Here is a 23,155-nt window from a genome sequence, read left to right as displayed (position 1 = left end):
ATACTTGAAAGTTGTGCAGGGATGCCGTTGTAAAGTGCCGCTTGCGATATGACACGGTGCATGAAAGCAGGATATCGTTTGTACAACCTTGATTTATTTTCAGCACCCATAAACATTGCTGCAGGGACATATGTGGCGCACTGAGAAATGTCGTCTCAGCGCTGCCCAGTTGGATTTAATACGGCTACAGGATATCGAATTATTAACATCACCCTGACAATTTTTTTGTGCGCTTCGTTAATGTTCCTAGCTGCAACAGGAGAGGCAGTGTCCTTCCTGAAGGACACGTTGTGTAGCGGTGGTGATTACTTTGAGATGGAGCCTCGTATATTCAACCCAAATTAACTTTTTCAAATGTGCTTGTTGAAAAATTTGACAAGTGCCACCAGTGCTGTGTTAACTTTCTTTGTCGTTAGGCTTGAAGATAGCTATCCCTGAATTTTGTTTCGAAGATGGGCTTCCCCCAAATATAAGCTCACAGAGTACCACAAAACTATTAGATGAAATTCAAAGCCGCACAAGATGAGCACTCATAATAAAAGATAACATTCCAAACTTAAGTTTAAAGTATATCCTTACTAAAGTGGAATGTGCCTTTTTAAACCGCTATACATTGCAGTTCTAATAAAGTGAAACGATTCTACTTGGTTGTCAGCAGTCCAAAAGATTACGTTTTTTGTGTGTTTTTTTTTCATTGTCGCTAGTCAACTCCTGCAACGGCTCACTGTCAGGTCGCACCCGTTGAGTGTTTTAATTTCTTGTTTTGTCGTTGCTTTTGTTTCCACGTAACAAATTCCCCCCCCCACCCCCTGTTTTTTCTCTTTTCCTGTGCAGTTTTTTTCTTCTAGATGTCGGTTGTGCCGTTAACAATCGTGTCGGTGTGACCGTGTGACGTCCACCAGCCAATCAGTCATCGTCCCGTCCCTGTCCGCTCACCTCTGATCTCCGTTCCATCGTGCTTTGGTTACGTATTTTAAGGTGTTTTTTTTATATATATCGTTTAATTTCGTTACACATACAACATGGACTTCATTGTGACTGCCTTGGAATACTCGCTGGCAATCACTTGTGCCAATGCAAATGTTTAAAGATGCCCATGCTTGCATTCTGCATAAAGTGGCAACTGTATTTGCTGTACCAACAGTACCTGCCAGGATTGTCTGTGTGCTCTGCCACTTGGTTTTTTTGTTTGTTTGCTATTTGTTCCATTTGAGCCCAATTATTCACAAAAAGGTGGACCCATAAACCTGGTCTTTATTATGAGTTACATGCATGGAAGTTTTAATTATTTTTTATCATGAAACCACCTGTAACTAGATGTGCAAGTTTGTCCCCCCCCAAATACATGACTACCAATTCGCAACGTTTTTTACACTTGGCACCGTGACTCGCATTATGTATAAAATACAACATTGTACAAAGGCAAAATATATGGGTTGTAGAAGAAAAGACTCTCCATTAATTGCACCTAATAGGGACGGTTTGTGTGGATAAACACATTTTTATGGTTAATTGATTAAGTGAAATCAAGATTTTCTTGGAGCAGACAGGGAGGAGGAGGGATGGGTATTCTGGGCAAGGGCTGCACAAAGTAAAGGGCTGAGGAGAAGTGACGTTTCCTTTTTTGAGTGTCTTGCAGAATAAAATGAACTCGGCTCGACTGAAGTGCAGTTCATCGAGAGTCTACTGTATTTTGTCACGATTTGTTTTCCTCAATAAATGTTGCTCTCTCCTGTGCTTGTTTAATGTGCCGTGACCTCTGCGGCCTCTACTAGTCAATTTAGTACATACCATGCCAGTGGAATCTCTACGTTAAATGACGATGCTTTCAATTGGGTGGCTAGTTTTCATTTGTGTTGTGCATTCGTGCTCTGCAAAATAACGTAACTTGACCTTTGCGCACGACCAACACGTGTGGGAACGCGTGCAGAAGAAATCCCTCCAAACGTGTTTTCTGCACGTGTTTGACAGCCAAATTTTTTTTTTTAAATCATAAATGGCCCACTTAAACGCATCATATATTTTTTTAACCTGAAAGATACAATTAGAAACCAACATATTAAGGTTAGAGTAAACATACCTTCATATTTTTTTTTGCTATTTACTCTTCATTCGGACACCGTAAGTCGCTGCCGCCTGAAAGTTGTCTCTGTTGGTGCATACCGACCAAGTTACCTTGTCAGGTTTATTTGATGGGAGAATCGAGTGTTTATTTTGCTGATGCAATGGCCGAGTATAATATACGAATGGAACAAACAAAAAAAGCGACATTGGTTCAGTCATGTTTGTGCTCCCCCATGTTATAGTTCGTGAGCTTGGATTCATTTCTCGTGGTTGCACGTCAGTTTTCCCCTGACTCGCGTAAATATATATTTTTGCACGGTGACTGTAAAGCTGTCGCTGGACACCGTTTTAATTACATGTTGAGTGAAAGCAGGCATTGCAATGGAAAATTTGACACTTTCAAAAGAGCTTTCGTTTCGTCAATCACTTTGCCAACGTTTTTTTTTTGTCCCAAAGACCTTGCGTGAAAAGGGCCAAGTTCCCCCTATTTCTGGGTTGATTAGCGTTTGACTTTTTTTTACAGTCATACATTTTTTTTTTGCGGTGCGTTTGTGAAAACAGTTTGTACCGAAGCAAGAAAATAATTTCAACATTTCTCGTGGCATCACCTGCCGGGCTTTCGATCAGTTTGGTAACACGTAGAAAGTTCGTGCGCTTGGACCGAATTTGGCCTATGCTCATTGCAAACGTTGTCTTTGGGAACCACGTACTGACGGCTGGCCTCCAGTGTGTGTGTGTGTTACCTTGTGGTCTGGTGACTTTAACACATGGTTACAATTCAGTTGCGTAAAATACAGGCTCCTAATACCACCTTGGCAGTATTGACTACCCTAATTTGGAGAAGTCCAATGTTTCCACTTAAACTTGAGTAGACGCAAGTTAAATTAAATTGAGTTTCATGGTTAAGAAGACCGGTTGACTGCTATTCTTTGGAAGTTATTAGTGACTGAATTGGGGCCTTCTGTTTTGAGAATCCTGAAAACACTTTTTATACGCACGTATTTTCTGGCCATCACTGTTTTGATTGTCTTGATATCCTGTGAAAAATGATGGTTTATAGACTGAAGGAACTGCAGCTTTAAATGTTAACGTTGATGCGAAGCAGTTGCGCTTTTGGAGGCATTGAATTTTTCTTATGCTAAATACGCTGCATTGGTAAGTCATTCCCTAACCCAAGTCTTTTGTTTGCTTCACCTGTAGAGTTTTATGTTTTTTTATTGGTTCCTCATGATTATTTTTGTAATGTTTTGAAATGTGGGCCAATTGACTTGTTTTCATTGTAATTTTCTATAGTTTTTTTTTTACTTTTGCCACAGAGCATCTGAGTCCCAAAACCACGCCAAGGACTCTTGATGATAGGAATGAGGATCAGAAGTTTGTTAACATTTTTGCCTTGCGTGATACTTTAAGATTAAATATGTTTATTGAGCAATGCTTTACAAAACACAGTGAGCCAGGCAACAGCCTGTGGGTTAGACGTGTTTTGGCATCTCATTCACAGTGACATTAACGTTGATGTTATGGATCTAATTGTTTTAGTCGACGCACTGAGTTTTTTTTCTGAAATGTTTAATATTTTCTTTATTTTTTACCTCTTCGTTTTGTGTCCATCCTATGCGATGTATAATGCAGGGTTTGAAGGGGGTGGATCTCAAACGCTGTCACGTTAAACTTAATATTTTCAGGGACCGTTTTGGCATTGGTGGAAAAAGCAAAGTTCACCATTCACAATAAAAGTCACTGAGAAGGGAAATATATTTTAGAGACTGGCCTTAATGTTACTGTGCAAGTTCACCGCAGCGGCAACTTTTTCATAACGTTTACTAACATGCTTCCTCGTAAAAAAAAGTTTTTAGTGAGCTGTGTTTTTGGATAGTGTGTCTGTCTCGTAGGGCCCTCTACTCTGGTCTTCCTATTCTTAAGGCCACAGTCCACACGATTTACTTGACCTGTTATTGTAGTTAACGTCCTTTGGTCGTGTAAATGCTAGTACTGGTAGTACGAGGGTTTTAGAATTGATACGATTTGCTCTTGCCGTGAGATGGCAATCGTACTCCAGTCGCCCCCGCTAAAAGTCTCGGGCAGTCATTTGGGTACAGCTTTTTTGGGTTAGATCGCGTAAATATGAATGCGTCATTAAACCCACCACCACCCGACACAGCCAATTAGTAAGGTTTGTCATAGTAAAAAAAAAACATGCCAATTCGTTACAAGTACAGCACACCGGTCTGTTGGAGAGTAAACCCACAACATTTACAATTAGAGTACTTTACTGTGACTTTACACTCCAACGAATTGTCACGTTTTGTTTACGTCACGAAACTTACTAATTGGTTATGTTGGGTGGTAGTGGGTTTATCGACGCATTTATTTACGCGATCTAACCTAAAAAAAACCCTCGTGGATATTATTGGTCGCGGATGACCTACTGCGTGTTAAAGTCATTCAGGTTTCGTGCGGGTTTTAAGATGCACAGTCAAGAAAACCGTTCCCACATATCTTTGGGGAAGGGCTTTACACTCGTGGACGAGCTAGACCGGTGCACAATGCCACGTCCTCTGCATTGGTTTCCCAGGATCTTTAACTCGAGGCTTAAAGTCACAGGTGCTATTTTTTTGCACGCTAAATTCCTGTATGGGACAATGACAGTAAAATAATTTCTCATCCATGCCGTATATCCAGTACAAATGTTGAAAATCACTGGACCTCCCAGTTGGCCAAGATCGGGTTCCCCCTCTCCCCCCACACTGTTTTACCATGATGATCAGGTCAAAATTAATTCAACATTGAGCGCCCATTAAAATGCAACCTTACATTTTAAGTTTGCATCGATTACTATAGCTCCAGGTAAGCTGTTTTTTTTCTTTTTCAAGCGGGTGACCTATTGTGGGCCATGACAATTAAGGGAAATATTCTTCTAAATGTATGATGGACTATGATGAAAGGTGAACATGAGCTGTAGCGAGACTGGACAATTAGCAATTGGAGACGTTATTTGTGTTTAGGATGACTGGTTAAGAACTTTGTATTTTGCAAACTCATTAATTTGACTTAATTAAGTACAGGTTTTCCCTCGCTTTATGCAGTAGATGCGTTCCAAAATAAAAAGGGCAAAATGAAAACGCAACAGGGGACAGTTTGCCTGCCCGAGTAGCAGGCAATGCAGTACGCAAACAGTTGCTGTCGCACGTCTGGCCGGTGAGTGAATTCCAACCACTTGAACCGCGAATTTTACGGTGAAAATAGGTTGGCCACATGCATGCAGCGCGAAATCGCACAAACCGGAACCTGCGTAAAGCGAGGGGAAACTAGTCGATTAGAGGGACATCGCCTCCCAATAATTTCTAGCCCTGCTGTTCTTACAAGTTCACTTGAAGGAGTGAAGCCCCATCCACTTGTGCACGGGAGTATCTTTGTACATTGGCCAATGACGGTCCTGGGGATGTAAGCCCGAAAGTGTTCTTGAAAAGAAACCACCATTTTCACAACACTAAAGGGTATATTATTCCTTTAAACAGCTGACGAAAGAGAATGCATTTTAGCATGGCGTGTAGTGCATTATGTAACCACGGATCCATTTAATAATGTATAGATATTTGAAATCCATTATTGCTATGTTATGGCGATCGTTTGACCATACTTTACAAGGCTTGGACAGTGCTGGTTTGTGGAGAGGGGGGGGATGCCCCAGGACTGCTTGTATTGGGGGTGGGGTATTCTAGTTTTATAGCATCAATATTAGCATTGCACCAATATCAGAATTGCACCAATGGAATGCTGGCTTCAAATGTGTTGTACTATTTCATTACGTTCTTCCTGTTAAGACTTCAAAGGTGTTTTTTTTAATTAACTTACATTTTCAATAGCCCAACCACCACCCACAATTTAGTCGCCATCGGGTAAAGTACAGAGGGCGGGGGGGGGATTGCAAGTGAACGTTTTTTGGATGCGAGTAAAAATGCCGATGAAGGAATTTGTATACATCGATGCGGGTACGTACGTTGCAAGCCTTATTTTTTTGTGCTTTTTTAACAAATCAAAATATTTAAAATGGGATTTGTCTAAGAAATGCGGTATTGCCAGTACCATTTTGGTTTTTTTGCTGCACAAGTTTATCTTGCATTGACACGCAAATTTGCAAAAATCAAAACTAACTTTTCTACAAATAACGCCACCACGTAAACCTTCCAATTTAACTTTTTTTAGAATTCCGTATTTTATTTGGATATGTTCCTTAAAGAGATGTACCAAATCTACTTAAACGTTGACAAGTAGGAGGATGTAGTGCGGCATTAAATAATTTATAGATTTCATTTTTTCCCCCTTTGCCTGTCATACTCAGTTTCTGTTGATAGTGCTTCAAACTTCTCCTGTGCGCTTTTTGGGCCTACTACTCTCAGAGATCGCAAACATGTGGCTCTCCTCTCGAAGCCAAACGCAAGATGTTCCCCTGAAAATTTCAAGACGCGTACTTTGATTTACGAGTGTAAGCTGTTGAGCTCAGACATGCTTAGGATTTGAGTACATTATAATCGCTTGCGTGTCGTATTCCTTTTTTTTGCGTTGGTGCCAACAAGATCCACGTGATCTGTCTAATGGTTTAGTACGTCAGGCATTTCAGATTACAGTTAATAGCCACAGGGTTGGTGTGCAGATCTTTTGTTCTGTTATCGATGTGTTTTTAATTTAAGGATTAGTATTTAATGTTTGGAAGACCGAAATTTCTGTCCTTATTTTGAACTGAAAGCGATGCATGTCTTAACAGGTCATAATGTATCGAATTACCATTGCTTAAGAATTAAACATTGCTGTGACGTCTATACCCAAGGAAAAAAGTATACCCCTATTTATACCTGATCATAAATTTTTGTCCATAAGTAACAAAGCATTGGCTTTTAAAATTACTACGATGTAATTAAGCTCCTGCCCTGACCACTGAAATTAAACCTCATCTATATTAAAAGAAGCAAGACTTTACATGTTATGCAAAACAGGTTCCAAGCATTGAGTAGCAAGGTACTAAGAAATCTACTGTATACATGAAAATGCGTTTTTTTTTCCTGCATTGTGCTTTGTTGATTGTTATATTCCAACCACCAACCTTCATCCCATTCCCCCAGACCTTTCCTTTCACTTAAATAACGTCGGTTTTGTGTGTACGATTTGTTATTTGGAAGAAGGAAAAAAACTTTAAAGAAATAAACGTCAAACTTGTGTAGTTTGCTAGCTTGTCCTTCTGTCTGTGCGGTTGTCTTGTTTGTGTCTCTGTGGCTTTGATGGCTTTTCTCAAAACAGTGTGCGTGCGCAAAAACACCCGTAATTCGATTTTTTGACCACGCGATAATGCAAATCACCTGAAAAAAATGTATGGTTATGTACGTGTGTGCACAAATACAAATATGTTCCCCGTTTAGCCTAAACAGACTGAGGCAAGTGCTGTTCGCGAGTGGCTCCTAATAAAGGCCGGAACGGTAACACGAGGGTGGCCAGGACCACTCCCGGTCGCTTTCGTCTCCCCCAGTGGCAATGTTTACTCACCGCACTAGCGACTCATTTGAGTCTTGAGTCGACTTAGTGGAGGCTCAGGACCGATTCACACACTCGTCACTGGTGTTGGCCGTGGACGGCAATATAACTGGGGACGCTAGGTTCGTAGTGCAGCGCGCAACGAACCCGACAATGGTGCAAGAATCGCGCGTTTGTGCACAAACATTTATACCGTAGTGATTAAAGTGATTTTCAACTGCAGTGAATGTGATGGTCTCAGGCCAGTTACTAATTGCTGCACTAAAGGAGAGATTAAAAAAATGGCAAACCGAAGATCGGAACTTTCGTACAACCATCGGTAAATAGAATGTGAACAAATCCGAAAACTACGACGTTAATTAAGGCAAAATCAACAGTGGGAGCATGGAAGCGTCTGAAAGGACTGAACGAATCGTAGCCCTGAGAAATATGAAACCCATACCACTTGATACGGAATTCTAACACTGGAGTAACTTTATACGCACATCTACAGTAAGAAAAATTAAATGTTGCAGGCGAATAATAATTTCTCATAGTTTGTGCTATGAAGAAGAGATTGCCCAAAACATCACCTATTAAATACATTTTCTTAAGGTCAGTTACGGACGGAACGTAACCTTTTATTTCTGAGATGCGAATGACGTTCCCCATATTTGGCATAAGGGGGGTTGGTTTTGGGTTGGCTCGGGTGTAATAGCAATGTTGGTGGCAACCTCTGAGAACCGTGATTCATCTGGCTTCAACTCGACACGTTCGCCCGTTACACCGCCTTCGAATGTAAATAATATTAGTTGCCCTGTGTGTCGAGCATTGGGAAATTATTTGTTCTGAATGCTCTTTGCCCGAAACGTAGCCCGTTCTATTTCCGTCGACGTATTCGCCGAGTTTTACAATAAGAGTACAGGGACTCTTCTACTTACGATCATTCAGAGATACGAACAAACATGTCCGTATGTCCAGTTCCGTGTTCGGACCGAGAGTCGCAAGTTCAACCGTCGCGCAATAAATAGATGACGGTGGTGTCATCTACATCTACAGAACGTGAAGAACTAGTGGCATCTACAGGATATTATACAACTATTGAAGGCATTCCCCGTGTTTGGTGTGCATGGCGTACAGCATGTTTGGAATCGACAGGAGTAAAGTTGGACTTGAGAACAAATCGTCTTACGAACAGACCTCTGGAATCTAACTCGTTCGTAAGTAGAGTCCCTGTATCTATGATCTCGGCGAAATTCCATATTGGGATGTTGCTACTGCTGCTAATATTGCCGTGTGTCATCCCAATCGAGTGCGGGTAATATTCAAATTTGGCTGATATTGAGTTTTTTGTATCCTGGAGAAATCCAATTAAATGCGAAGCTCTTTTTCACTTATGTTCAGTAGAGGTATGGCTTCAGAAAGTTAAACACCAAATAGTATCTTAAAAATAACTAACTATAAATAAATATAAATGAATATTCTAAAACGAAGTTTTTTTTTTTAAACCAAATAAGGCCCACTGAGCTATAGAGCTTTTTATTTTCAGAAGCGACCTGACTCGCATGATCGCTCAACGAAGTGGTTCTTCATCCCGTGCAAATGTATAGCAGCCGCGGCACACAATGGCTTGCACGCGGCACACAATGGCTTGCACTCGCCACAGAGCATCTGTAACGTCGCGTAACAGCCTTTATTACACTCGCGGTAATAATAGGGGTGGCCGCTGGATTCGAGCCGTGAACGTCTTACAGCAAGCGGCGAACGCCCTCCCGGTTCGGCCACTTGACCGCCAGAGGGCTTTTTTAAAGCCGTGCTAGCACCACCCCCTAGGAAGAAACCAAAAACCAGCAGCTGCTCATCAGGTCGAGGCACCGCATGGGATTACTGGCGTGGCTGTTTGCACCCCACTCACCCCACTCATCCCACCACCCCACTCATCCCACCACCCCACTCATCCCACCACCCCACTCACCCCACTCATCCCACCACCCCACTCATCCCACCACCTCACTCACCCCACTCATCCCACCACCCCACTCATCCCACCACCCCACCATCCCACTCATCCCACCACCCCACTCATCCCACCACCTCACTCACCCCACTCATCCCACCACCCCACTCATCCCACCACCCCACTCATCCCACAACCCCACTCATCCCACTCATCCCACCACCCCACTCACCCCACCCACCCCACTCATCCCACCACCCCACTCATCCCACCACCCCACCATCCCACTCATCCCACCACCCCACTCATCCCACCACCTCACTCACCCCACTCATCCCACCACCCCACTCATCCCACCACCCCACTCATCCCACCACCCCACTCATCCCACAACCCCACTCATCCCACTCATCCCACCACCCCACTCATCCCACCACCTCACTCACCCCACTCATCCCACCACCCCACTCATCCCACCACCCCACTCATCCCACCACCCCACTCATCCCACAACCCCACTCATCCCACTCATCCCACCACCCCACTCACCCCACCCACCCCACTCATCCCACCACCCCACTCATCCCACTCACCCCACTCATCCCACCACCCCACTCATCCCACCACCCCAACCGCCGAACCAACTTTGCACGCGCAATGACGCGCGCGCGCGCGTGCGCACGCCACGCACGCGCGCGCGTGCGCACACGACGCACGTGCACGCACGCGCGTCGTGTGCGTCGTTGCGTCAGTGCGTGCGGGGTGATAACGGGCGTGGTTGCAATATCGAGGCGCGCAGTGTGATGACAGGCGGCGCAGGCGATTTTCGTTCCGAGTGGTTTAGAAGGCCCCCCCCCCCGCCACGCCGCCCCCCTCACGGTGGCTCTAGTTGAATAATATTTATAGAGAGCAAATAACGTACGTGTTTATTTATGTGCATATCCGTACCGTGAAATAATGATTATGACTGCGAACAACGACGGCGAGGACGTGATGCAAGAATCGCAGCTGCATCGAGGAAGAAGGCTATAGTCGGGGACGTGTACAAGCAGAATAAGATCGGATTTTTCTCTCCCTCCCCCCCCTCTCCACCCGCCTCTGTCTTCCATTGTGGTTAGAATTAAATTATCTCGGGATGGAATTGACAGAGATGAGCTCGCCTTTGGTGGCGTTGAATCATCATTCCTCGCCAGCAAAACACAGGTACGTGCATCTCAACAACAACAACGGATGTTGTCGACACACGTTACAAAACATCGGTGCGATTTCCTATATATCCCCCCACGCCCCACACTCGGCAAATCATGTCGCGCGTTTGCCCACAGTTTCACGTGGCTGGATAATATTTTAACAACGGACACAAGGGCTCCCAATTAAGCGTCGTGGGATTTGACCGACGATACTGTTATTTGTTGATAATATTTAAAAAAATCTCCCAGCCACATTGGAAGCTTGTCCCTGGCTAGGGGAATGGGATTGCAGGGAAGCCATTGAAGAGGCTACTTAATTGGTGAACGCCGGGCATTGATTGATGTGGCTGTACGTCTCTGTGTGTGTGTGTGCGCCGATCACATCGTTCCCGGGGACTGTCGTTTCATTGGACAATCATACTACCCATGAAATAAGCAGTCGTACACAAAAAAAAACGGAAGCCCCGTTCACGTTTAGGATTAACGATAGACCAGAGAGACATTTCATTGCGCTTGGGACGAGGGCGAGATGCGCTATAGCGCATGCGCGCGGAGGGGAGGGATTGGGGTTGGGGAGGGATGGCGAGTTGGGATGGATGATGGAAGGAGTCGGTGGGGGTGGGGGGGTAAGCACGTGCCTTTATTATTAAACAGGGGTCGCCTACAGAATAATACGTTTTGATGTATAATTTTATTTTACCGGGTGAGGTCCGCTGAGCTGTATAGTTGTTCTTTTAACAGAGCGACCTGGTCACAATTGATGGTGCAACGAAGTGGCTTTTGTGGAAATCTATAGCAGCCACCTAATACAGTCCTCGAAACGCACGTTCATTCGAAATGTGGAGGGGAAAACCGGGGGACCCGGAGAAAAATCCACGCCACCACGGGGAGAGAGACACGCGATCTCCAAATATACAGCAGCAGGCGTTGGGGTCAGGATCGAGCCCAGGACCTCCTGCATACCAGGCGAGGTAGTTAACATCTCCTATCCACCGTGATGATGATGATAGAGACCACGCAAACTCCAAATATACAGGCGTCAGGGTCGGGATCGAGCACACAACCTCCTGCATACCAGGCGAGGTAGTTAACATCTCCTAGCCCCACCGTATTATCCGGATTATAAGACGCACTCCATCTACCATTTTTGTTTGATTAAGTGGTGTTGCAGCCTGTAATCCGTTAGTTGTGCGTGACCAGATTTGTATAACCTTAATGACACGGACAGCCATTTCGGCGTGCGTTGTATTTTCCGCAGCATCTTTTTAATCCAGAGGAGGCGGAGAAATAGTCGTGTTAGTCGTTCGTCCGTTTCGCAGTCCGCTTGTCCTGGTGAGGGTCGCGTCGGCAGCAGCGTGTTGAGTCGTGGCGGTCCACACCTCCCTGGCGAGAGACTCCAGCACTGCTATACACTATACACTACTACACTATACACTACTACACTATACACTACTACACTATATACTACTACACTATACACGACTACACTATACACGACTACACTATACACTACTACACTATACACCACACTTTATACACTACTACACTATACACTACTACACTATACACTACTACACTATACACTACTACACTATACACTACTACACTACTACACTATACACTACTACACTATACACTACTACACTATACACTACTACACTATACACTACTATACATTACTACACTATAGACTACTATACACTACTACACTATACACTACTACACTATAGACTACTACACTATACACTGCTATACACTACAATACACTACTATACACTACTACACTATATACTACACTATAGACTACTATACACTACAATACACTATACACTACTATACACTATACACTACTATACTATACACTACTACACTATACACTACTACACTATACACTACACTATACACTACTACACTATACACTACTATACATTACTACACTATAGACTACTATACACTACTACACTATACACTACTACACTATAGACTACACTATACACTACTATACACTACTACACTATACACTACACTATAGACTACTATACACTACAATACACTATACACTACTATACACTATACACTACTACACTATAGACTACTATACACTACTAGACTACTATACACTACTACACTAGACTACTACAATATACACTACTACACTAGACTACTACACTATACACTACTACACTATACACTACACTACTATATACAAGACTGTAGCTCTTCCTGGGGAATTCCCAGGAGCTCGCAGGCGAGTCGAGCAACATAGCCCCGGGGTCTTCGCCCAGCGGGACGTTGCTGCTGCTGCTGCTGCCCAGTAGAGTTCTAGGGGGAGTCTACCGGGATGGAGGGGGCATCCTTACCGGGGTGCCCGAGGCACCTCAACCGGCTCCTCTCGATCCGGAGGAGCAGCGGGCTCGACTCCGAAGCTCTCCCGGATCACCGAGCCCCTCACCCGAGGAGGTGGGCACGCGATCTTGTGTCTTCAGGAATCCTCGCCGGGTGCCCCAAGGCTCCTCTCGACTCTGGAGGATCGAGGGGTCCTCCCCCCCCTCCCCCTGCATTTCTGGGGTTCTTTTTTTTGTTGTTGCCAACATTGCATTTTTTTAATTGGACGCTTTCCTTCCATCCGCGCGGGAGAATGAATGGCGGACAAAAGTCCACGCGAGATGGCTCACGGTGCTGCAAAGCCCCCTGGGTCACCTCGCAGCCCAATAGGGGTTTGGGAATTTCAGTAATCGTGACATGGATCACCAACCCTTAACTCCCACCAAATGTGTGCATCACCAGGCACGCACGTGTGTGTGTGCACCTGGTGCGGTGCGGTGTAAACATCGCCACTGGGGAGACAAAGGCGGTCGGTCGTGGTGCTAGCCAGCCCACCCCCTCGTGTGCCGTGCCGGCCTTTATAGGTGCTCGCTAACAGTACTTGCCCCAACAGTCTGTTACAGGCTATACGGGTAACATTTGTCTTTGTACATTACTGTATACGACAACATCTTCCATGTGTAGTGAGTTCAACTGAGTCGCAGACGTACTCTTGGAGGCAACACATTTGTTTAACACCAACACACGGGGCAACTTCCCCTTAACAGAATAACAACTTATGGTGGTGACCACCAGGCTAACTACACTAGTCACTACGTAACTAGTGTAGTTAACCAGGTGGTGACCACCAGGCTAGCTACACTAGTCACTACGTAACTAGTGTAGTTAACCAGGTGGTGACCAGCAGGCTAACTACACTAGTTACAACATAACTGGTGTAGTTAGCCAGGTGGTGACCACCAGGCTAACTATACACTAGTCACTACGTAACTAGTGTAGTTAACCAGGTGGTGACCACCAGGCTAACTACACTAGTTACAACATAACTGGTGTAGTTAGCCAGGTGGTGACCACCAGGCTAACTACACTAATTACAACGTAACTGGTGTAGTTAGCCAGGTGGTGACCAGCAGGCTAACTACGCTAATTACAACGTATCTGGCTACTACGGACCGGGCCACAGCTCGGGTCCAGGTCCACGTGTTGGAGACTCGGAGCACGTAGAACGTAGAGGAAGGCTTTTTTTCAGGATGAACAACAACAACGCCGGTCCCTCTGGGGGACCCGGCTTGTATTCTCTGCGGCGTGGCCGGCTCCGCCCTTGGCCACGACCACCTTCCAGAATCCTCGAGCAGGATCTCGTCCCCGACCACGTGACCACCCCTAGCCCCCACTCGGGGCCCCTTCGCAGACTTAACCGGTCACGTGTCCTCTCGGGTCCACCAGAGTGCCTTGGCCTTCAGTAACCCCTTTCCCACGGCCGGCACTCCCACACCCTGTCCTGCAGGGGCTGGCACTGCACGCCAAGCGAGGTGCCATCCAGCGGTCTCAATCAGCGCTGACCGAGCCCCTCTAGGGCCGCTACCACACCCACACCACTGTGGCGTCCGCGATGTCACGACACATGCAACCGGGAAGACTGAGAAATGTGTCTCGGTTTGGCAACCCTAACTCGTACTGTGTCCTGGATATCTTGCCAGGTTGTTATTACAGAGGGCGAGATGAGAGGATGCTGTACGTTAATAAGGTGATGCAAAGAATATGAGCATTTTTCGCTCATCAGCTGTCACATTCAATAATCATATTCGTGAAACAACGTCGTAAAGTGTGCGGAGGAACCCCTCTTAACGACGTTAATTGGTTCCACGAGGCCGGTCGTTCAGTGATTTGCTCGTTAAGAGAGTATGGGAAATACACGTTAAAAGCTTAATTCGTTCTGATAACATCGGAAGTTAAAACATTTTCGCACGAAAACATCGTACTTTATCATATTTAAGCAATGGATATTAACACATAAAGATACTAACAACGTTATAAACACACACTATTAAAATAAACCTGGTTAATCAATGTATTAATTAACATGTACTGTACCTATAACAGCCCGTCGTTAACCGTGGAATGGTCGGTAAGCGAACACATTGGGCTCTACGGAGGCACTTCACTACTATACACTACACTATACTACTAATACACTACACTACTATAACTACGCTACTATACACTACACATCTATACACTACACTACTATACACTACTCTACTATACACTACACTACTATACACCACACTATACACTACACTAATATACACTACACAATACACTATTATACACTACACTACTGTACACTACACTATACACTACACTATACACTGCTATACACTCTTATACACTACTATACACTACACTATATACTACTTTCCACTACGCTATACACTACACTATACACTGGGTTCTATGGAGGCCCGTCGTTAAGCGATTCGTCGTTAACAGTGGTGGTCGTTAAGAGGGGTTCTACTGCACTCACCATCTGTGTTGTGACATCATGCATTCTGCCCAAAAACAGTCACAGAAAACCGTGATTTCACAGTGGCACAGTCAATACACTGATTTCACAGTGACACAGTAAATCCAGTGATGTCACAGTGACAGTTAATCCACTGATTTCACAGTGACACAGTTAATCCACTGATTTCACAGTGACACCGTTAATCCACTGATTTCACAGTGACACAGTTAATCTACTGATTTCACAGTGACACAGTAAATCCACTGATTTTGCAGTGACACAGTTGATCCGCTGATTTCACAGTGACACAGTTAACCCGCTGATTTCACAGTGACACAGTTAATCTACTGATTTCACAGTGACACAGTAAATCCACTGATTGCACAGTGACGCAGTTAATCCGATGATTTCACAGTGACACAGTCAAGCCACTGATTTCACAGTGACACAGTTAATCTACTGATTGCACAGTGACACAGTCAATACACTGATTTCACAGTGTCACAGTAAATCCACTGATTTGACAGTGACACAGTTAATCCACTGATTTCACAGTGACACTGTTAATCCACTGATTTCACAGTGACACCGTTAATCCACTGATTTCACAGTGACACAGTTAATCTACTGATTTCACAGTGACACAGTAAATCCACTGATTTTGCAGTGACACAGTTGATCCGCTGATTTCACAGTGACACAGTTAACCCGCTGATTTCACAGTGACACAGTTAATCTACTGATTTCACAGTGACACAGTAAATCCACTGATTGCACAGTGACGCAGTTAATCCGATGATTTCACAGTGACACAGTCAAGCCACTGATTTCACAGTGACACAGTTAATCTACTGATTGCACAGTGACACAGTCAATACACTGATTTCACAGTGACACAGTAAATCCACTGATGTCACAGTGACACAGTTAATCCACTGATTTCACAGTGACACTGTTAATCCACTGATTTCACAGTGACACAGTCAATCCACTGATTTCACAGTGTCACAGTAAATCCACTGATTTGACAGTGACACAGTTAATCCACTGATTTCACAGTGACACAGTCAATCCACTGATTGCAGAGTGACAGTCAATCCACTGATTTCACAGTGTCACAGTAAATCCACTGATTTCACAGTGACACAGTCAATCCACTAATTTCACAGTGGCACAGTCAATCCACTGATTTTACAGTGACACAGTAAATCCACTGATTTCACAGTGACACAGTCAATCCACTGATTTCACAGTGACACAGTCAATCCACTAATTTCACAGTGACACAGCTGATTTCACAGTGACGCAGTAAATCCACTGATTGCACAGTGACACAGTTAATCCACTGATTGCACAGTAACACAGATAATCCAGTGATTGCACAGTAACACAGATAATCCACTGATTGCACAGTAACACAGATAATCCACTGATTTAAAAGTGACACAGTTAATCCTCTGGCTGGTGGTGCCAGTGACTGTGATGCCAGGTCAGGAGGTAATTTTTTTTTTATTTCACAGCTTGCAATGCCGGTAAAAGCCATCAAAGTGAAACATTCATTGCAACGTATTGACTGGTTTTACTGATGCTCACATTTGATATTCCGACTAGTTTGCATTCTGCTGGACATGTGTGAAAAAGAGCTTTAAAGCTCATCGGATTCCTCCAGTATAAATCAATATTTAGATTCTGACTCCTTTGCATTCCTGCAATGCCACCTGCAGCAAGTTGGAACCGAGAATTTACAAACTCATTAATATTCATTGTTTAAACTTTCATTCGGCCATGTTAGACTGTGCAGATAATAATAATAACGTCCTAATGGTTGTGGGTTGTTAACCCATGCGAGATAATAATGGTACTGTGCATGCGACTGCGATATCCGATGTATCACAACATTGTGATGTATCGCGTGATACGATGTGATACGTCGGACACGTCTCCGATTGTGTGCCGAGTTTTGTTGCTTGATTGTGCTTGTGCGCCACTGCCAATTCAGCAGCAGCAGCACCAGCAGCAGTAGCAACAGCAGTAGCATCATCACTAGCAGCACCAGCAATAGCAGCATCAGCAGCAGCACCAGCAATAGCATCATCACTAGCAGCACCAGCAATAGCAGCATCAGCAGCAGTAGCAGCAGCACCAACAGTAGCAGCACCAATATCAGCACCAGCAGTAGCAACAGTAACACGAGCAGTAGCAGCAGTATCAGCACCAGCAGTAGCAGCAGTAACAGCACCAGCAGTAGCGTCAGCAGTCGCAACAGCAACACGAGCAGTAGCAGCAGTATCAGCACCAGCAGTAGCAGCAGTAACAGCACCAGCAGTAGCGCCAGCAGTCGCAACAGCAACACGAGCAGTAGCAGCAGCAGCAACAGCAACACGAGCAGTAGCAGCAGTAGTCGCAGCAGCACCAGCAACAGCAACACGAGCAGTAGCAGCAGTATTAGCAGGCGCAGCAGCAGCGTTGCTGCCGAGTAATGAGTTTACGTTCTAGACCGGCGTGCCTGCTGCTGCTGCTGCCGCCGCCGCCGCTGCTGCTGCTGCTGGGTCTTCTCACGAAGGGAAGCAATGGTCGGAGGAGAAATTGAGACGCCATGGGGGGAAGCGAGCCGCTGGTAAAATAAGCAGCAGCGCATCGATCGGTCACATTGGCTTCCCGCTTTATGGGGCATCGTTAATAATGCAGGGAGGTGGGTGGGGGGGGATGGGATGAGATGGCTTGGAAAGGTTTCAAACCCGATAATGGAAATTGGGTCCGGTTTGCCCGTTTGCATCCTGGTTGTATAACGTGCGCCATGTATGACATTGTCGAAAAACGGTGAACGCGCGTATTAATAATGCGTCGCTGCGCGCCGTACATCGTAATGCGATTGTCGAGGTATGAAGCGGCTGAATGTGACCCCACCGGAGGACAGCTCGGCAAACAGCGAGGAGGAGGAGGTTGACTGGATCCAGTTGCTTGGACAGCACGTCCGTCCCTCTCGCTCCTCCGATGAGCACGGTTGGCTACGTACGGTGCCGGCAAGAAGTTCACCGTGCACACATACGGTTCAAGAACGAAGCTGTGCTGCTCGACCAACGCTGCTGGAATTAAGCACTCGCCCACAAGGCCCTGGATGGTTGATGGGATGTAAAAAAGTAAAAAAAACAATTGTGATTTTTTTTTTCACGTGGAGGGACAGGCATATCGTCTGCTTAATTTTCTCGGGACTCGTGTTTCTGCACTGAAGTGGCGCATGATCATTGTGGTGCTGTGCGTGTTGAGGTACCTCAGAAGGGAGTCGGGATTTTGTCGCTGATTGTTCTGCAAGTGGGGGGCCCGCGGGTCAGAGAGGGGAGTTGAGATGCGCGTGGGGCAACGGCACTGATTCAGACACTTCATGGGGGGGGGGGGCGTCTGTCATCAGTCAGGGGCAGAGGAGACGAGAAGATACTTCAACCTGGACCTGAAGAGCGGAAATTGTCTCCGCTGTGTGGATGGCTGTATGGTGGAGAGGCTGGGAGGGGGGGGGCTGAATTACAGATATAGGGGCAAGGAAGGATCTTGAAGAGGAGGAGAGACCTCCGATTGAGAGGAGGTTGACCTGGAGGCTTCAACAGCAGAGGAGGTTGACTGGAGGCTTCAACAGGAGAGGAGGTTGACTGGAGACTTCAACAGGAAAGGAGGTTGACTGGAGGCTTCAACAGGAGAGGAGGTTGACTGGAGGCATCAACGAGAGAGGAGGTTGACTGGAGGCATCAACAGGAGAGGAGGTTGACTGGAGGCTTCAACAGCAGAGGAGGTTGACTGGAGGCTTTAACAGGAGGAGGAGGTTGACTGGCGACTTTAACAGGAGGAGGAGGTTGACTGGAGACTTCAACAGGAGAGGAGGTTGACTGGAGTCATCAACAGGAGAGGAGGTTGACTGGAGGCATCAACAGGAGGCCATGGTTGCTCAAGAGGAGGGCACTGGGAGGGCAGTCGAGAGTGGGGGGTAGGGGGGGTTGGCCGATCCGAGCCGACCGCGGATCTTGATCGTGGGGAGGTAATCTGGGGATCCACTGGAAGCCGATGGGGCGGTCGAGTTCAGAGTTTCCGCCTGTCCGGGGGTTTGACCCCGACCGGCGACCTTTGTCCGTCGTTGAAACCATCCGGTTTCCTGTGATAAAGTTGAACACAACGCCGGTCGCAGACCTCGATCCTAATCAATTCCTGCCACCCCGACCACAGCTGCCAATTGCCAAAGTGTCCGGATTTGATCTGGGTTTGAGAAATATGCACGGGTTTGGTTTGCGGTGGAAAATGTGGAGACCCTAGATCGAGTGTGCTGGCAATTTGTTATCATTTACAGGTGAGGTGTCCGTTGCATCACTGGAATAACATTTGTATGCATCAACCTACGGGCATTCTGGGCCGGTGTTTTCCAAGAGCATTGTCTTTTGCTTTTTAAAGCCTCTTGATTAAAACAACCCCCCTGGGCATTTTAAACTGTCCCTGAACCTCATCACCAAACGCCCGATCTGTTAATCAGCAATCTGCCAAGACGGCACACATTTTTTAAACAATTTTATTTCAAAACTAGGTTATATACCCGGCGTTGCATGGGCCAAAAAACATTTAAAAACTACTCTTAAAAATCTAACAGCAGTGCGTACTGTCTGTGGTGGTGCCTGCTATGATTACAGCAGTGCATACCGACTGTGGTGGTACCTGCTATCACTACAGTGTAACATGCTGACTCTATAGCAGTATCTATCGACTCTATAGCACAAAGTACTCACCTGACAGAGTGGCGTGGTGAGGCCTAGTCCCGTGCAGAGCCTCCGGCCTCGCCTAGATTGTCCAGCCGGCCGAGGTGGCACCTTGGCAGGCTGGGGCTGGGCTGCTACCCCTGACCCCCTCCCCCCCCCCCAGCCACGATCTCCCCGGCCGCTCTGCAGTAATATCTACGGCCTATAGTGGTAGCATCTAGCGACTGTATAGTAGTTATAACTGCACGCATTGGGGTGGGGGGGACATCACACTGTGAAGAATTAACTTTAGCGTTTAGTGTATTTTTATAGCATTTCTAACGTGAAAGAAAATGTCCCCCTCACTCCCACCGAAGGCGCGCGACTTGGCATGGGCCGTCCCCCCCACCAAAGGCGCGCGAGTTGGTATGGTCGTGCACGCGTCATCAATAAATAAATAACGAATCGCACAAAAAACGCACTAAATCGCTAATTAAATTAATTTAAAGTTGACGGATGTGAAAAAGGAATAGCGCTTGCTCACAGCGGGGCTTACGGTGTGGTACCTTGCTATTTTTATTTTACGTAAACCCCACCGTTGGAGAGGGAAAGCGTTCACAAGCGTGCAAACACACACAAAGCCACAGACAATTTTTGACTTTTATATATATGTAGATAGCGCATCCAAGTGGCTTATATAATCATCATAATGTGTGGGAATTGATAGTAGCAGTCAAATCATCTTAAGCGCGTGTTGATTCTCAATGTGGAGGGCGAAACTGGTGTAACCCGGAGAAAAATCTACGCGACCACCACGGGAGAGAGAGAGAGAGATCACGCTAACTCCAAATATACAACGTGCGTCGTCAGGGTCTGGGATCGAACCCACGACCTCCTACATACCAGGCGAAGGAGACAACATCTCCCTTTCCACAGCAGCGCCCTTACAACCGCCTCGTGCCCTTGTGACAGTGACTTGCCCCAAGCGCGACTATTCACGGCAGGCTCTTGCCTACGGCACCAAGCATTCAAGTAGCATTTGTTACCAACGGGCGTGTCTTTGATGAGACTCGAGGGCATTTTCCGATGCGATAAAGAGAGGGTTGCATGCGATCGCTCATGGCTTGGTGTCACTTTAATCCCCATCGTGTGCGTGTCTGTGTCTGCGCTGGAGCGGCGGGCGTAGCAGTTCCCGGGCTGTGCTGCGAACCGGCAACCCGAGTTCCATTGCTGCCCGCAGCCTGCCACCAACAGCTGCGAAGATCATCTGAACCGCTTATGGGCCTCCCCTAGGTCGGCTTTGTCTCAAATGCGAAAGCTGGTTCAGTGCGCAGACCGCCATTAGGGAGACAAACGTGGCCGGGCGTGGTGGCTGGCCACACACCTCCTCGCGCGCCGTGCAGGCCTTCACTTGCCCCCCAAAAAGTCTGTTGAGGCTACACGGGGTGATCTTGGTGTTTGCACTGCGTGCGTGCGTGCGTGCCGCGATGTGTTTTCGTGTGGAACGTCGCCGCCGCGTTTTGTGTGCTGTGTGCGCGCCGCAGGCTGGCTCACGAACTCAGCCTGGATGAGTTTGAGGACGATGACCTTTCCGAGATCGCAAAGGACTGTGGGATGGGAACGCACTACCGTGGCAACTGCTATCACGCGGTACGCCCACTTGATGCACGGAGGGCGCTGACCCTGCTCCCTTCCTTCGGTCGCGTGCGCGCTTGCGGGTGAGCGTAAATTATAAATGAAATCTGTTGTCAGAGTCAAGAAATGCAGTTCACGCCTTCAGAGAATGATTGTTAAAACAACAACAACAACAACAATCTTTTCGCGAGTGTTTTAGGTTATTTCGAATTACCACCTGTTGAAATTAAGCATTACAGACACGGTATTGAGGAAATGCATGATATGCTCTCGGGTATACATTCCATTCGCAATTTTGAACCGATGTCTGTACGTCTTATGTCGGTGGAGGTTTCTTAGACAATACTGTGATCTTCCAATTATTCTTGTAAAACGCATCGTTTTTTTTTTAATATCCGCCTGGGCAGACGCATTTCAGGTTCGTTACCCATTTGGAATAAAAACACCCCAAAGTATATCCCCTCGACTCATAATTGATGTTCACGGATAGGCAGAGTAATGACTTGATTAAATTTTTGTCGTTAAGAACCCTCCGCCGCCCAACAGACGAACAAATCGCCCCGCCGATCGGTACAAGTGTTCACTTTGTTGAGCTGTCATTTGTGATGGCCAGGTCGCTTCTGATAAAGAACTGCCGAGCTCAAGTGGGCCCCTACTTCGGTGGAATGAAACACAAGGAGTGTTAGAGTTTTAGTTTTAAGTAGTCTTTGTGTCCCGGGGGGGGGGGGGGGGGGCGGTGGGTGGTGCACAGGTGGCGGACGTCGGCACGGCGGGCAGCTCCATCCACGCCGAGATGCTGCAGCTGGACATGATCGACGACGTCGCGTCGGCCACCGTCACGTCGGGGACGGCGCCGGCAGACGGCGGCGACGGCGGCGACGGCGGCGACGGCGGCGACGGCCGAACGGCGTCGCCTCCGGCGCCCGCCGGAGGCTCCGGTAGAGACGCTCGACGGGACGCGGCGACGGCGCCGGCGGCCAAGGCGGCGACGGCGGCCAAGGCGGCCAAGGCGGCCAGGGCGGGCGAGCTGCCCTGGGGCCCGGGCGGCGAGGGGGCACGGCCGCCCCCGGCGCGCACGCTCCGGCGGCCCACCTCGCTCGACCTTTTCCCGCGCCACGCCACCTCGCCGCCCCGCGTCACGCAGGTAGCGCCCGCGGGCGGCACGACGGCGCGGCCGCGTCGGCCACCGCCAACGAGCCGCAGCGGGTGAACACGCACCGCGCGCTTCCTCAGCGGCGTCGAAACGACGAAGTAAATG

General features: G+C 46.9%; 2 protein-coding genes across 6 annotated transcripts in view; both read left to right on the top strand.

Annotated features, from left to right (window-relative positions):
- The window catches only part of LOC116944438 (CUGBP Elav-like family member 2), a 56,786-nt gene extending 49,489 nt beyond the window's left edge, over positions 1-7,297 (top strand). For all 4 annotated transcript variants that reach the window (XM_032958053.2, XM_032958052.2, XM_032958049.2 and 1 more), the window contains one exon: positions 835-7,297. The gene's annotated coding sequence lies outside the window, so the exon portion shown is untranslated. The remainder of the gene's footprint in view (positions 1-834) is intronic.
- Positions 7,298-10,261: 2,964 nt separating this feature from the next.
- The window catches only part of LOC116944422 (C-Jun-amino-terminal kinase-interacting protein 1-like), a 40,379-nt gene continuing 27,485 nt past the window's right edge, over positions 10,262-23,155 (top strand). For both annotated transcript variants that reach the window (XR_004403097.2, XM_032958017.2), the window contains exons 1-3: positions 10,262-10,729; positions 21,807-21,912; positions 22,649-23,041. Coding sequence is in view for 1 of the 2 variants with exons in the window: in XM_032958017.2 (XP_032813908.2) it covers positions 10,662-10,729; positions 21,807-21,912; positions 22,649-23,041 (567 nt within the window). In the remaining variant the exon portion in view is untranslated. The remainder of the gene's footprint in view (positions 10,730-21,806; positions 21,913-22,648; positions 23,042-23,155) is intronic.

The sequence above is a fragment of the Petromyzon marinus genome, chromosome 21 (assembly GCF_048934315.1).
Source record: "Petromyzon marinus isolate PM22_M1 ecotype Great Lakes invasive population chromosome 21, UKy_Petmar_22M1.pri1.0, whole genome shotgun sequence".
Lineage (NCBI taxonomy): Eukaryota > Metazoa > Chordata > Hyperoartia > Petromyzontiformes > Petromyzontidae > Petromyzon > Petromyzon marinus.
This window is presented reverse-complemented; position numbering and strand designations above follow the sequence as displayed.